At 39.7% G+C, this 14,495-nt stretch overlaps 1 protein-coding gene across 3 annotated transcripts in view; it reads right to left on the bottom strand.

Annotated features, from left to right (window-relative positions):
- Window positions 1-14,495, bottom strand: part of VAV3 (vav guanine nucleotide exchange factor 3) — a 418,482-nt gene that overhangs the window by 307,597 nt on the left and 96,390 nt on the right. For 2 of the 3 annotated variants that reach the window (XM_003409531.4, XM_010589521.3), the window contains exon 2: window positions 6,271-6,387. The exons of the other annotated variant lie outside the window; for it this stretch is intronic. In XM_003409531.4, the coding sequence (XP_003409579.1) occupies window positions 6,271-6,387 (117 nt within the window). The remainder of the gene's footprint in view (window positions 1-6,270; window positions 6,388-14,495) is intronic. 3 annotated transcript variants of the gene reach the window in all.

Below are 14,495 nucleotides of genomic sequence, written 5' to 3'. Positions count from 1 at the left end.
CCAAATCCAATGACAAGTGTCCTCACAAGAGAGAGGCAGAGGGAGATGTGATACAGACTCACAGAGGAGAAGACACACATAGAGGAAAAGGTGATGTGAGGATGGAGTGATGTGGCCATGCGCCAAGTAAAATGAAATCCCTGACAACTTACAAGGTGCTTCACAATACTGGGCATAGTTGAAGTGAAGCCTGTGGACAGCTGGAAACAGGCCCAAAACCCACCGAGAGCCACAACATGGAAAGGGCCAATCGCAGGCTCTCATCTGGACAGCGGCAGCAGCCTGGTGTCTATTACTTACTAGAAATGGTCTCATTAAAGAAAAATCACATGTGCTTCAGTGCTGAGAACGTGCCAAAAGACAGCTCAGTAGGAAACACTTCCAAACACAAAAACGTGTTGATCAGAAAATGACAATCCACGCAGAGTAACAGAAAATCCTTTACAATGCAGCATGCAAGTGAGCAAATCTACAGATCCTGTTGCAAGGTGAGTAAAGCAAAACAACTAATCATTTCTAATCTCATTGTAGGGGAAAGTGGTTCTACTGGCTTTTTGTTTTTGTTTTTTTAACTATATTTCTTAAGCAAAGAAGTTACTAACAAGATTCTACTCATTTTTATTAGTAGTAAGCCAGGAAAGAATTCATCTTTGTTAAAAGTAAGAAAGTAAATGATATTTTAAAACCATAGAAATACATAAACCCTAAACCCAAAGGGCTCTTAAAAGAGTATCCAAGTAAACCCCCAGAAACTGTCATCCTGAGATCATCTTTCAACTTTAAACCAAAAATATCCCCTGAAGTCTTCTTAAAACCAAACAATTTTAACTTAACTAGTAAAAAATGGGAAACCCTGGTAGCAGAGTGGTTAAGTGCTATGGCTGCTAACCAAAAGGTCAGCAGTTTGAATCCGCCAGGCGCTCCTTGGAAACTCTACCGGGCAGCTCTACTCTGCCTTATAGGGTCGCTATGAGTCGGAATCAACTCGACGGCAGTGGGTTTGGTTTAGTAGGGGTAAAAAATGTCTGCCTTGAGCATTATACTCTTTTAAGAACTATCTATATGGGATCAAATTGACCACAGCAGCTCAAAAGATTAGATAGGAACCTTAGGGGGCGGTGAGTTTACGTTCATGAGAGAGGAACTCGGAAAAGGAGGGTGAGAATGGCTGTACAACTCAAAGAATGTAATCAATGTCACTGAATTGCACATGTAGAAACTGTTGAATTGCTATATGTTTTGCTGTGTATATTAAAAAAAAAACCCAGTATATTAACAACAACAAAATAAAAAAAGAAGAAAGGGTGTCCAAGGCCACGGCTCTTTCGAGCAGCCAGGCTCAGCAGTCTTAGACAAGGACTCCACCCCTTTCACAAACCTGTTTCAGCATTTAACAACATTTGCAGTGAGAGACATATTTAGCCTCAAGGCCTCTGGTGACTCCTAAATGTATTCAAGTTACTACTAAGCCCATTCATCATCCCCCATATGATTTAAAAAAAAAAAAAAGAGTACATAGTGTTTAAAACTATTCTAATTTTTGTTGACATACGAATTTGATTTGAAGTGAATAATTAATTATATACTATTAACACTTGAAACCCATTGCCATCAAGTTGATTCTGACTCTTGACAACCCTGTAGGAGCCCTGGGGGTGCAGTTGTCAAAGTACTAAACTGCTAACTGAAAGTTGGGAGGGTCGAACCCACCAGCCTCTCTGAGTGAGAAAGATGTGACAGTCTGCTTCCGTAAAGATTTACAGCCATGAAAGCCCTACAGGGCAGTTCTACTCTGTCTTATAGGATTGCTATGAGTCGGAAATCAACTCGATGGCAACGGTTTTTTTTTTTTTTTTTTTTTTTTTGTATTAACACATGGAGTTACCATGAGTTTTCAATTTTCTAAATTCCTTTGGTTTTTTTCCTTCATGTCCATCCTTTCCCCTGAGCAGTCATATCGCAGCGGGACCCGAAACACAGATAACAGACGAGAAAAGCAAAGGGCCAGGAAATCAGAAGACCCAAGCTCCAGATCCTGCTCCTTCAGCCAGGAAGGACCCCTCAAAGTCACTACTTAACCTCCCCATGTTTCAGTTTCCTTATCTGAAAAATGACAATGCCTGCTTGCCTCCTTCACAAGACTGCTGTGAGAATCCAAGATCAGTGATGTGAAAAAAAAAACTCTGAAAATTTGGAAATGCCAAAAAAAGACTTAAGATAATCAATAGATTCCTAAGTAAAAATGCACCAGACATATATGAATACTAGATTCACTATGTGTGTGAACTGATGCAAACACAGGCACACAGAGATACAGATATTTGTCACTGCAAGTTCACTGGAGATCTAATTAAATCCTGGGGAATGGGGGGGGTGAATTGACCTGTCCACATTCTATTAATATTTTTATTCCCAATATCAGGTAAAATTTTGCCTCTGATTTAACCCTCTCTTCAATTTTTCTTTCCACTTAGAAATTTAAAACTTCATAAATTATCCCAATTGCATCACTTATAATCTAGAATGTACAAAATGGGGAGGATAATAGTATCCTTAACATAAAGATTGAACCAAACATGTAAAGTGCTTATAGCCGTCCTGTAACATAGGATATGCTACGTGAATGTTTGCAGTCATCATATCACGTAGTGGTAGAGGTTAGCCAGGTCTGGTTCACACTATTGGTCCAGTCCCTTCCAGATATATGATTCAGGGCCCTGGTTTTGTCATACGTATAATGAAGAAAATACTACTACCTACCTAATACGGTTGTTATGAGGATTTTTAAAAATTACACACATATATATGAATACCCGGTACCTAGTAAGTGTTCAATAAGTGGAGGTAGTGGTGTTGGCTTTAGTAAGATCTGCAGGTAGTCCCCAACTTACAACGGGGTTCTATTTCAACGACTGTCATAAGACGGTTTTGATGTAAATCAAATACCTCATTTTTTTCCTTTTAGTTTTCATTATTATTGCCTTTTGTTATCAGTATCTTAATAAATCGGATCTTTATTTGTCTTTGGGGGTTGGCATGAGAATAACTTCAGTAAATTACATGCTGCAACACTGTATATAGTGCTTACTACTAAGGATAAGATGTACAAAAAAAGACAACAGGCATTCTAAGTGCGGTTCGTCGTAACTTGAATACGTCGTAAGTCGGGGACTACCTGTATAATGTTTGGTATTAGTAGTAGAGGTAAATGATGGAGTCCTATCACAAATTCTTTAATGTTCAGTGGTTTATTTAGTTCAAATGCAATTCTGAAGAGATAGCTATATCGATCTTGCCAGTAGCAAAAATGTAGGTGACTTTAAAGTAATAGTAGTAGTTACAGGTTCAAATTGTAGATCACAGCCCCAAATTTAATTTTAGGTAGCCATGTACATAGGAGGAGCATACAGTTTATTCCTTTACATTCAACTTTCTATACCCTACAAAGCTTCTGTTGTATAATCAATCTAGCAAAAAATGTTATTCCACTAGAACAAAGCCCTATGTTTTGAAAAGTATTTGTGTCATCTCTCGGTCTTTATCAATACCATTTCTAGCAAATTTAAATAAAATATTAGTATCTCCTTAATGAGATTTAAAAAAAAATAAGACTTGGGGGGAAAAAAAACTTTGTTAAATGAATTACATGAAATGAACGAATACATATTTTTCTAAAAATTTACATCCAACAGTTTTCAGAAAAAAATATTACATGCAAGTGGTTCAACGTATTAATGAGGAATAAGCCTATTGATAGACATATCAGTTGAAATGTCACTTAAAGATTCTTTTTTTAGATTTTAATCTTTCACAAAGCAGCAGGCCCCTGGCACCCAGTGCCTATAGCAGGAATAAGGAGCACCTGAAGTGCAGTGGTTAAGCACTCAGCTGCTAACCGAAAGGTCGGTGGTTCGAAACTACTAGCAGCTCTGGGGAGAAAGATGTGGCAGTCTGCTTCTGTAAAGACCACGGCCTTGGAAACCCTATGGGGCAGTTCTTACTCTGTTCTATAGGGGTGCTATGAGTTGGAATCGATTCAATGGCGGTGGGTTTGATTTTTTTGATTTAGAGCCATACACAGGAGCCCTGGTGATGCACTGGTTAAAGCACTCATCTGCTAACCAAAAGGTCTGCGGTTCAAACCCACTAGCTGCTCAGTGGGAGGAAAATGGAGCAGTCTGCTTCCATAAAGATTACAGCCTTGGAAACCCTAAGAGGCAGTTCTACTCTGTCCTATAGGGTGGATATGAGTCAGATCAACTCAATGGCAATGAGTTTTCATTTGGTAGATCCATATACAAAGTCTGTGATGGCTCTCAAATGCTTTTGTGAGGAGGAGCTACTTTTCACTTCCCTATAAGCCAAAAAAACTGAACCAAATCCATTACCATTGAGTCAATTCCGACTCATAGCAACCCTACAGGCAGGATAGAACTGCCCCCTAGGGTTTCCAAGGAGTGGCTGGTGGATTCAAACTGCTGACCTATTGGTTAGCAGCCTGAGCTCTAAACCACTGCACCATCAGGGCCTCTCCCTATAAACCAAAAAAAAACCCAAGCCCATTGCCGTCGAGTCGAAGCTGACTCAAAGCAACCCTAAAGGACAAAGTACGGCTGCTCTATAGGGTTTGCAAGGAGCACCTGGTGGATTCGAACTGCAAACCTTTTGGTTAGCAGCCAAACACTTAACCACTGTGCCACCAGGGCCCCTCCCTACAGAGGGGAAAATAAAGGAAAATCAAAGAAGATAAAAAAAGAAAAAAGAGGAGGGGCAAAAAAAAAAAAAAAATGCACAAGACAGTAGAGACAGAAATTATCTCCGGTGTTTTTCAGGCCCAACAGCTTGGAGGACTATCCACCCACCAGGGTTTCTTCTTGATTCCCCTTTTTCTTCAAGGTTTCACTTCACTGTCACAGACAATGTGCTACCATCTCCTTACCACGGGCTAGGTTTTCAGTTCCTTCTACTTACTATCATATTATGTCCTCTGTCACTTTTTTGGACCTCAAGAGAGTTAAATCATAGCTTGCCAAAGAGAAAAGGAATCTCCGAAATCGCGTTCTTAGATCCATTTGCTTTTGTACAGTCTTCTAAGCTGGCAGGTACACTGGTGACTGAGAAGGCTGGTTACTTTCAGAAGATCACAAAGTGAGTCTGGGTCAAGGCCATATAGAGAACCTAGGTCTTCTACCTCCCTGGTCGGGTGGCTTCACCATACTTGGTGTATTTCAGAATTTCTTGTATTTCTGTTTCAAGTTTGTTCTTTTCATCCTTGCTACCAAGAAAGTCAACCCATTGCCTGTTTTTTATTTATAACCAAAAATACTACATCTTGAAAATCAAATAACATATCACTCAAACAGCCTTGTGATAAGGTACTACTTACTACCTGAATTCTAAAAGTCTATACCTTTTAATAAGCATATGTTAAGAGCAATCTTCTCAAACTCAACGTCATTTAGTTTTTTCCTCTTATGTGGTTAGTTTCATACTATTATATCAGCAGGGGCTAAGGTGATGTCACTCTCATTATCTGACACTTTTATGGCTACTTACAAGTAAAAGGTTTAACTTTTTGCCCAATCACTTCATCATAAATAATCCTAACTTTGAAAAGATGATTTCCTTCACCTATTACAAACGTGTTTGGTGTACATAACAGTAACTAATAACAGTAAATATTACAACAGTTCTCACATAAAAAAAAAAAAAAATCACTGAAATACAACAAATACCCACTGAAACCAAAGTAGAAGGAGTTATTCTATAATCTCAAACATTTAAGTGATTCATGTCTTCTCCAAGTCAATTTCCCAAGTATCCACATAGAGGAAGGAACAGCAGAACACTCTTAGCATCCAAAAATTAGGTGGCTCCAGATATAAAGAAGACTGGAAGGAAAGAATACTGGTCCTCAGACATGAGTGTCCAACAAACTATCTAAAGGATGGGTAATAGTGATCCTACTCTCTGAGGCAGCCAGCAGAAAGAAATACCTCTGGATAAAAGTTCCACATTATATTGCTTTAATTAAAAAATAACTCTAATTCATTTTAGGCAGTTGTTGGTGCTATTTGGGTTTGTTTGTTGCAGTGGTTTTTTGTTTTTTAATTTTTTGTCTAAACACCTGTATGTGAAATTTAACAATACACTGCAGATACCTAAAAGTCATTTAAGTTGCATGCCATACTTTGGCAAGATATGAAACAATAAACATGTAATAAAATGTTCTCCAATAAAAAATAATATAAAACAATAAAATGTAATTACCTTTCCAAAGTCACGAACATCAAACAGGTCAAATGCCTCAAAGAGTTCACTTTTCCTCATTCCAAACGTCTCGCAGCAGGCCGTGAGAAATGTCCTTATGTTCTTCAAACAGAGAAACTGAGGGATGGAAAATAACTATCAGTATATAGTGAGTCATTCTGAATGTCATCTGCTCCCATCACACTCAGGACGCTATAAAAATGGCTGCGAAGTTTCAATCAGCTTTTGTGGTTGCTTCTCAATTATTAATTCAGTAGGATTTATTGAACCAGTTGCCCTTGAGTTGACTCCAACTCATGGTGATCTCATGTGTGTCAGAGTAGAACTGTGTTTCCTAGGGTTTTCAATGGCTGGTTTTTTAGAAGCACATCACCAGACCTTTCTTCTGAGGTACGTCCGGTTGGACTTGAACCTCCCAACTTTTCAGTTAGCAGCCAAGAGCATTAACTGTATGCACCACCCAGGGACTCCTAATATTTACTGAGCATCTGCTACGTCCTAGCCACTCCCCCAGACACAAGTGATACAGCGGTGAACAAGACAAAAATCTCTGCCCTCATGAAACTTCATTCATTCTAATGGGAGAAAACAGACATGCTAAAAACAAACATGAAATAGTGCATTTTTTTCACTTGATGATAAGTACAGTGGAGGAAAATAAAGCGGGGAGGAAGGATGAGGCGTGCTGGGGGAGGGGAGCTACTTTAAACTGGACTGCTAGAGAAGGGAGACAGGAGTATGCCAACAGAACCGCAACAACAGAGTATTCGAGGCTGAAGCAGCAGTATGTACCAAGGCCCTGAGGCAGAAGGAAGCTCGGTGTGGCCAAGGAAGGGGTCAATGCAGCTAGAGCAGAACAAGTGACAAGGAGAAGGGTAAGAGGTGAAGTCAGAAAGGTAACAGGGTCAGATGATGAAGGGCCTTGTAGGAGAAGGCTGAGATGGGAAGTCATTGGAGACCTTGCAACAGAGGAGTGACATGATCTGACATGATGTAAAAAGGGTCTTTCCGGAAGACCAGTTAGGAGACTGTTGCAAATAATCCAGGCTAGAGACAACCGTGGGAAGGCCAGGTGTTAAATATTGAATATGTTAAATCTGAAATGTCTATTAGTCATCCAATAAGATGTGGGGCAGGCAACTGGATATACAAGTCTGGAGTCAAAGGGACAAGTCTGTACTAGAGATATAAATGAAATCCTCCAGTAGGCAAAGGGAGGGGACCTGGTGGTATGCAAGTATAGAAGCTGGCTTTAGACAGAAGGCAGCTGGCCCACAGTAGCAAGAGGGAAGGCAGCTGCAATTGACAACTTAAACACCAACAGTAAGAATTTACTTTCAGTATCTGAAAGACTCAGATCCACCTAAACAGACTAGGCACATACCCTGAAAACGAATTCATTCTTTTTGGAAATCTTAGCTGCTGTGGAGCACACAAAAATACTTACTAATCACCTATAAGTAAGCAACATATTATATGTTGCATCTTTGCTTTTTTTTTTTTTTTAAAGCACCACCAATGTTTTGTTTCCTCTTGGTTTTTTTTTTTTTTTTTTTGATTTGCAGAAAGCACATTTTACTTCCTCCGCATTTGAAACATTCAGATTCTTTTATGGGCTTAACTCAGACACAGTTTTACCCTGTACGGGAATCCCCCTCAGAGGCTTAAATATCTCAAAAATAAATAAATTAATTAAATATCTCAGAAGGGGTTAAAACCACAGGAGAGGCATCATAAACCCTTCCAGGCACAAAGGTGGCAACCCATCAGCACATTCAGGAACTGCTTCCACTTTTAAAAATTCATAAAAGACCTTTAAGACACACACTATCTGCATGTGGCTCTTCCCATAGACTAGCTTATTTACAGATTAAAAGCCTCGCCTTCTGCCAAGACAGACAATAATTACTCTCTTGGGGATTATGCAACTGCTCTCTTGCAATATTTTTTACATAATTAAGTGCCCAACTCATAGCTCACCAAGGAACAAAGCATAATTGCACATGCCACCCCCTGAAGATTTCAAACCAAACTCAAACTCTCCCCCCCGCCCCCCCCATAGGAAAAACTACAGTGGCTTCCACTAGAGAGCTTTGATCATAACGTCATTCAGAAAGGCAAAATTTAGAAAGCAAAAACTTTATGAGATTGCGGTCATTATCGCATGCAGAGAAGAAGATATTTGAAAATGGGCCTTTTCCTTACATCTGGAACCAATGTTCATCTTAGCTGCCCGCTCGCTGGTTCAAGTCTATTAAATTCAACAAAAAAATATTTACTGGATTTGAAAAAAGTCACTTCGTTTCTAAGCTCTGGCTTTTCTAGGCATTCCTCAAATTTAGTCATCCCTTTTATGTATTTTTTCAAACAATAGTTTTTGAATGCCTACTACATTCCAGACACTAGAAATGCAAAAAAATGAAGAGGACATGGTCCTGCCCCAAGCTTCTCTATTGATCTTTTCTGGAGATATTCACAGTGCTCCAAAATTTGCGTAATAACACTTTGGGCTGACACTTCACTCGATATTCACGGGTTGTTGGGCTCTGTGTGTGCACAGGAACAGAGTCGAGGGATGGCGGAAGCCACGCAGGCCCTGATGCCATTGTTGAAGTGGTGGACAGAACTTTGCCTACCCACATGCCTGCCCACCCCCATGGCTTGTGTTTTGCTTTCATCATGCTGATTTTTTCTTTTTTCAGTTTACTTTAAACAAAAATATTTAAAGTAAAAAAATTAAACATTTTTTCAAACCAAAAGTTGAAAGAATTACTCAATGAGCACTCCGTCTAGGTCAGCAATTGTGACATACTGCCATATATGCTTTTGCATGCATTCGTTTTCTCTATTTATAAAATTTATTTGGCAGAACCATTCAAATGTAGGTTGCAGGCCTCATGTCACTTCACCCCACAATAATACAACACGCATCTCCTAAGATTAAAGGCATTTTCCTATATTCTGACAACACTGTTGTCACACCTAAAAAAAATCATTTAAATGAACCCATTTAATATTCAAAACTTCTCATTTGTATTTTTTTCAATATTTTTCCTCCAACCTGAGGGCCAATCAAGTTTAACTCATTGTATTTGGCGATTTTGTCTCTGTAGTACCTTTTCATCTAGAAAATCCTCTTTTTATTTTTTAAATAACACTAACTTTTTGAAGAGAACAGGTCAGTTGTCCTCCGGAATGTTCCACAGTCTGCATTTGTCTGATTATCTCCTCACGGTGTCATTAAACCTGTCCCTCCATCGCTTGTGTTTCCTGTGAACCAAACGCTGCCTAGATTCAAATTAAACAGCTAGGACAAGAATATTTCATACTGTGAACTTCATATTTCATCCCATCGGGAAGCACAATATGTCAGGTTGTCCCATTATTACTAATGCTGAGTTTGATGACTTGGTTAGATGGTTACTGCCACATCTCTCCAATGCAAAGGCACGTGTCCCTCTTTATATCAGTAAGTAATCTGGTAGTGACAACTTGGCACCATGTGGTGATCCTATTTCCCAGTAAATTTTTACCATGGGTTTAGCATCTATCAATGAGCCCTGCTTCAATTATCCCATTTGGTACTATGGAAGAGTCGTTTTTCTAATTCTGCCAACCCTTCTACATTTATTAGCTGGTATTCTTTTGAAAAGAAGAGCTTCCTCTTCCTCTCTCCCCGCTTCCTTTTTATTTTGTTTGTTTGTGTAATAGGAAGTTGTTATCATTAATCTTTTTAATGCTCATATTGTCTCAAATTCAGCCAGTGGGGATCCCTTCAGACTGGCTCTTGTGTTCTTTTGACACCTGACCCTATGAGTCTTAGTCTTCTTGCTTTCTTATATCAAACTCTCCCAGATTCACTTCATATTTTCTCTGCCCTAGTTCTGAAATCAGCCCGTTTCTCCCAGGAGTTTTGTTTCTATTTACACAGTGAGCTGTATTTAGAAAACAAGGTCTGACCACCAGCCTGCCCCTAGACTACATGAGCCATTCCCATCAAATGAACAAGTAAGACCACCTTTTGCTTAAAGCAATGGTGAGCAGGGTTTCTATCACCTGCAAAACAGAGAGCAAATACAGACAGGATTAGCCTAACTGGTCTCTGATGTACCTCTCAGAAAATGCTGTAATTTTCTTTGTAGAATGCCAAAAGAGCCAAATCATATCTCATTCTGTTAAGAAAGGGAAACTTGGTTCATTAAAGGAGATTGATGAACCCAATAGTTTGTTTTATGGCTAGAGGAATGGCTAGAATTTCGACACCATGTTATTTCAGTGTGGAAACTCTGATGGCGTAACGGTTAAGTGCTATGGCTGCTAACCAAAGGGTCAGCAGTTTGAATCCCTCAGGCGCTCCTTGGAAACTCTATGGGGCAGTTCTACTCTGTTCTATAGGGTCGCTATGAGTCAGAATCGACTCGACAGCACTGGGTTTGGTTTTTTGTTTTTTTTTGGTTTGTTATTTCAGTGTAAGTTTTTTCTCCCCAAAAGTCTATAAATTCCTTGAGATTAGAAACCATCTGATAGTCCTTTGTATCACTTGCAACAGCTTACAACATACTGCCTTCAGAGATGGTTTATGAGACACAAAGACAAATCTATCTCATTTTATTACCATACATTTTTTTTTGACCAAAAATTATATAACTTTGCTAAATCATCTAACTTATTTATTTAAAATAACTTCAGGATTTTTTTTTTTTTAGTTTAGGATTTTAGGATTCAGAATTAAATAACTTTAGGAATTTTTTAAATAATTTATCCATACAAGATAGAGTTGCCAAAATTAAGAATACATAAAAGTTTAAGTAGCATTTATTCATTTAACAAGTATCAATGCCTATTATGTGCTTTGTGGCTTACTTGTTGCTAGTTGCCTTCGAGTCAATTCCGACTCATGGAGACCCCATGTGTGCCGAGTCGAACTGCTCCACAGGGTTTTCAAGGCCATGACCTTTCAGAAGCAGATCGCCAGGCCTGACTTCTGAATGCCCAACCTTTCGGCTAGTAGTTAAGTACTTCACTGTTTTAGGCATCATAAAACATCGATTTCCCCTAATCAGGCACTGAGTTATTAATTTATTAAGCAAATATTGAATAGAACTACCAAGAACACAGCATAAAAAAAGCAAACATGACCCAGGCTCTTCCCTCAAAGAGCTTATTACAGTCAGGAGGAGCATACGGATAATGAAGGCTCAGCTGCACTATAGTGTGGCCTTTGCCGCAGGCATGTAAAATGAAAGGTGCCGTGGGAGTCCTGGAGTATCAGGGATGGCTTCATGGAAGAGCTGGTACCTGAAGGATAAGTGGGAGTCAGGAGTCACATATGAAAAGAGAAGGAGTGCCTGGTGTGTGGAAGGAGAAGGGGGATGCAGGGTACAAGGAGGTTCTAGGGAATAGCTCTACCTGTGCATGAGCAAGAAGCAAGAGAAAACACAGACTACGGGGACAGTGGAAGTGGCTCAGAATGGATGGAGCACCGAACTCTGGAGGGAAACAGTGACAGAAAGAGCTAGTGAGGGTAGCAGGGCTTTGCATGGCATGCCAAGGGATTCGGACTTTATCCTACAGAAAATGTTGAGGTTAAAGGGTTTTAAGTAGGAGAATGAAAGAGTCATCTTTGCATTTTATAATTATTGATGTTGTAGAAATTTTTTGAGTGCTTACTATGTCCCAAGCACTGTGCCCAGTGTTTATGTCATTTATGTCAACTCAATCAGTAACATCTTACCATTTTCTTTCTTTTATGTATAATGAGGCTTAGAGGTTAAGGAACTTACTCAAGTTTACAAAACTACATTTGCCAAAGTAATGGAGTCATGACTCAAAGCCAGACATTCTGGCTACAGAGCCCACATCTTTAACTACTGAATTATACGAGCCCTAATTTTTTTATATTGGATCGCTATGAGTCGGAATCAACTTGACAACAACGGGTTTGGGCTTTTTTTTTTTTTTGGTTATTTTGTACTGTGCAGAATTATCTTTTTTTTTTTTTTTTATCAGGGAGATGATGTGGAGTAGGTAGGCAAGACAAGAACAGTTAGGAAACTGTCATATTAATCTGGTAAGAAATGATGGTGATTTGGGTTAGGGTGGTAGAAGGAGAAACATAAAGAACTCTAGGAGGGAATATGGGGGAAAAAAAACCTGGGAAATAAATATAAGTGTCAGGGGGAGAAGAAAAGAGAAGAATAAAGAGTTACATCCAGCTCTCTGTCTTGATGATGAGGGCATTCACTGAGATTGGTAACTTAGCAAATGTGGAGTATCATGGATTGAATTGCATCCCCCAAAACTACGTGTCAACTTGGTTAGGCCATGATTCCCAGTATTGTGTGGTTGTCCTCCATTTTGTGACTGTAATTTTATGTTAAAGAGGATTAGGGTGGGACTGTAACGCCCTTACTAAGGTCACATCCCTGATCCAATGTAGTTTCCCTGGGGTGTGGCCTACACCACCTTTTATCTTACAAGAGATAAAAGGAAAGGAAGCAAGCAGAGTTGGGGACCTCATATCACCAAGAAAGAAGCACCAAAAGCAGAGCGTGTCCTGGACCCACAGAGAAGCTCCTAGTCCAAGAGAAGATTGACGAGAAGGACCTTCCTCCAGAGCCGACAGAGAGAAAGCCTTCCCCTGGAGATAACGCCCTGAACTTGGACTTGTAGCCTACTAGACTGTGAGAGAATAAATTTCTCTTTGTTAAAGCCATCTACTTGTGGTATTTGTTATAGCAGCACTAGATGACTAAGTCAAGGGGACAGGGTGTATAAAAGGGGGCCACAGACAGAGTCAAACATTCTTTTCTTCACATAAGGTACCCAACCAGACCTGCTGCTGTGGAGTCAATTCTAACTCATGGAGACCCCATGTGTCGCTGAGTAGAACTGTGCTCCATAGAATTTTCAATGGCTATGATCTTTCTGAAGTAGACTGCCAGGGCTTTCTTCCAAGGTACCTCTAGGTGGGTTCAAACTGCCAACCTTTCTGTTAGTGATTGAGCACATAACCTCTTGCACCATCCAGGGACTCCTTCACATAAGGTGTTGTTGTTAGATGTCTTCTAGTTGATTCTGAGTCATAGTAACCTCATGCGACAGAGCAGAACTGTCCCAACGGGTTTTCTTGGCTATAATCTTTATGGAAGCATATCACCAGATCTTTCTTTGGCAGAGCCTCTTGATGAGTTCAAACAGCCAACCTTTCGGTTGGCAACGGAGAGCTTAACCATTGTACCACCAGGGCTCCTCACGTAAGGTAAGACCCAGTCATTAGATGTTGCCCTGTCTCTCTCCTGGGTATGTTCAGTGATAAGTGACACATTCTAAAAACCCAGCCACCAGTCTTGTGCCTCCATGCTTACCCTCTGCGCCCCTTCAGACCGACATGAATAGCTTCCTTATTACAAGTTGAAGAATGAAAATGGTAGAAAAGCAGTCAATATAAATGCAGATAACCTTCAAAGAAGAAAATTTTAACACCATCAAGGTCAAGGTCTAAGACATCCTAAATTACACATCATTCGGACGCTCCCGCATTAGAAAATGTTTCACAGCCAGATAGCTATGACATCTGAAGGAGCATAAATGGCTTTCCAAGGTGCAGCCTCCTCCTATTGTTACCACTTCAATGCTAGCAATACTGACCTTACAGAAAGGAAACATTTAAAGGTCAGTCTGCTAAAGTTCATTCTAAAACTCTAACCTCCTCTCTCTCTCTCTACCCCTGAGAAGTAAATGTATGGCTTCCTTTTTCTCTGTGTGCATAAGAGCCATTTTGACATTTCTCAGCTATACACATGTAAACAGAGTCACTTCCCTTTTTTTTTTTTTTATTTTAAAGAATAAGCACTCACTTCTCTAAAATTGTTAGCAATAATGGACTAGTTGTGTTAGCTGAGGCTACATAACAGGAAAAACCTCTACAGCTTATTGTGAAAGGAGCTATTTCAATCCCAACTGAGAAACAATACCTCATGGGAAGATCAGCAATTTCTAATACAGCTTCAAACCATCACAAACACCACAACATCTATGCCTGATTACACGGTTTGATGAGGAAAGAAGTTCTCAGGGTTCCGTTTCTTAGTGGGATAGTAGTTATCCTGTTTGAAGGAGAGACTCTGAATTTTAGGGTTTGGAGTAATTCCAATTGTAACTGTCATGGATTGAATTATGTCCCCCCAAAAATGTGTGTATGAACTTGGTTAGGCCATGATTCC

The sequence above is a fragment of the Loxodonta africana genome, chromosome 3 (assembly GCF_030014295.1).
Source record: "Loxodonta africana isolate mLoxAfr1 chromosome 3, mLoxAfr1.hap2, whole genome shotgun sequence".
Taxonomy (NCBI): Eukaryota; Metazoa; Chordata; class Mammalia; order Proboscidea; family Elephantidae; genus Loxodonta; species Loxodonta africana.
This window is presented reverse-complemented; position numbering and strand designations above follow the sequence as displayed.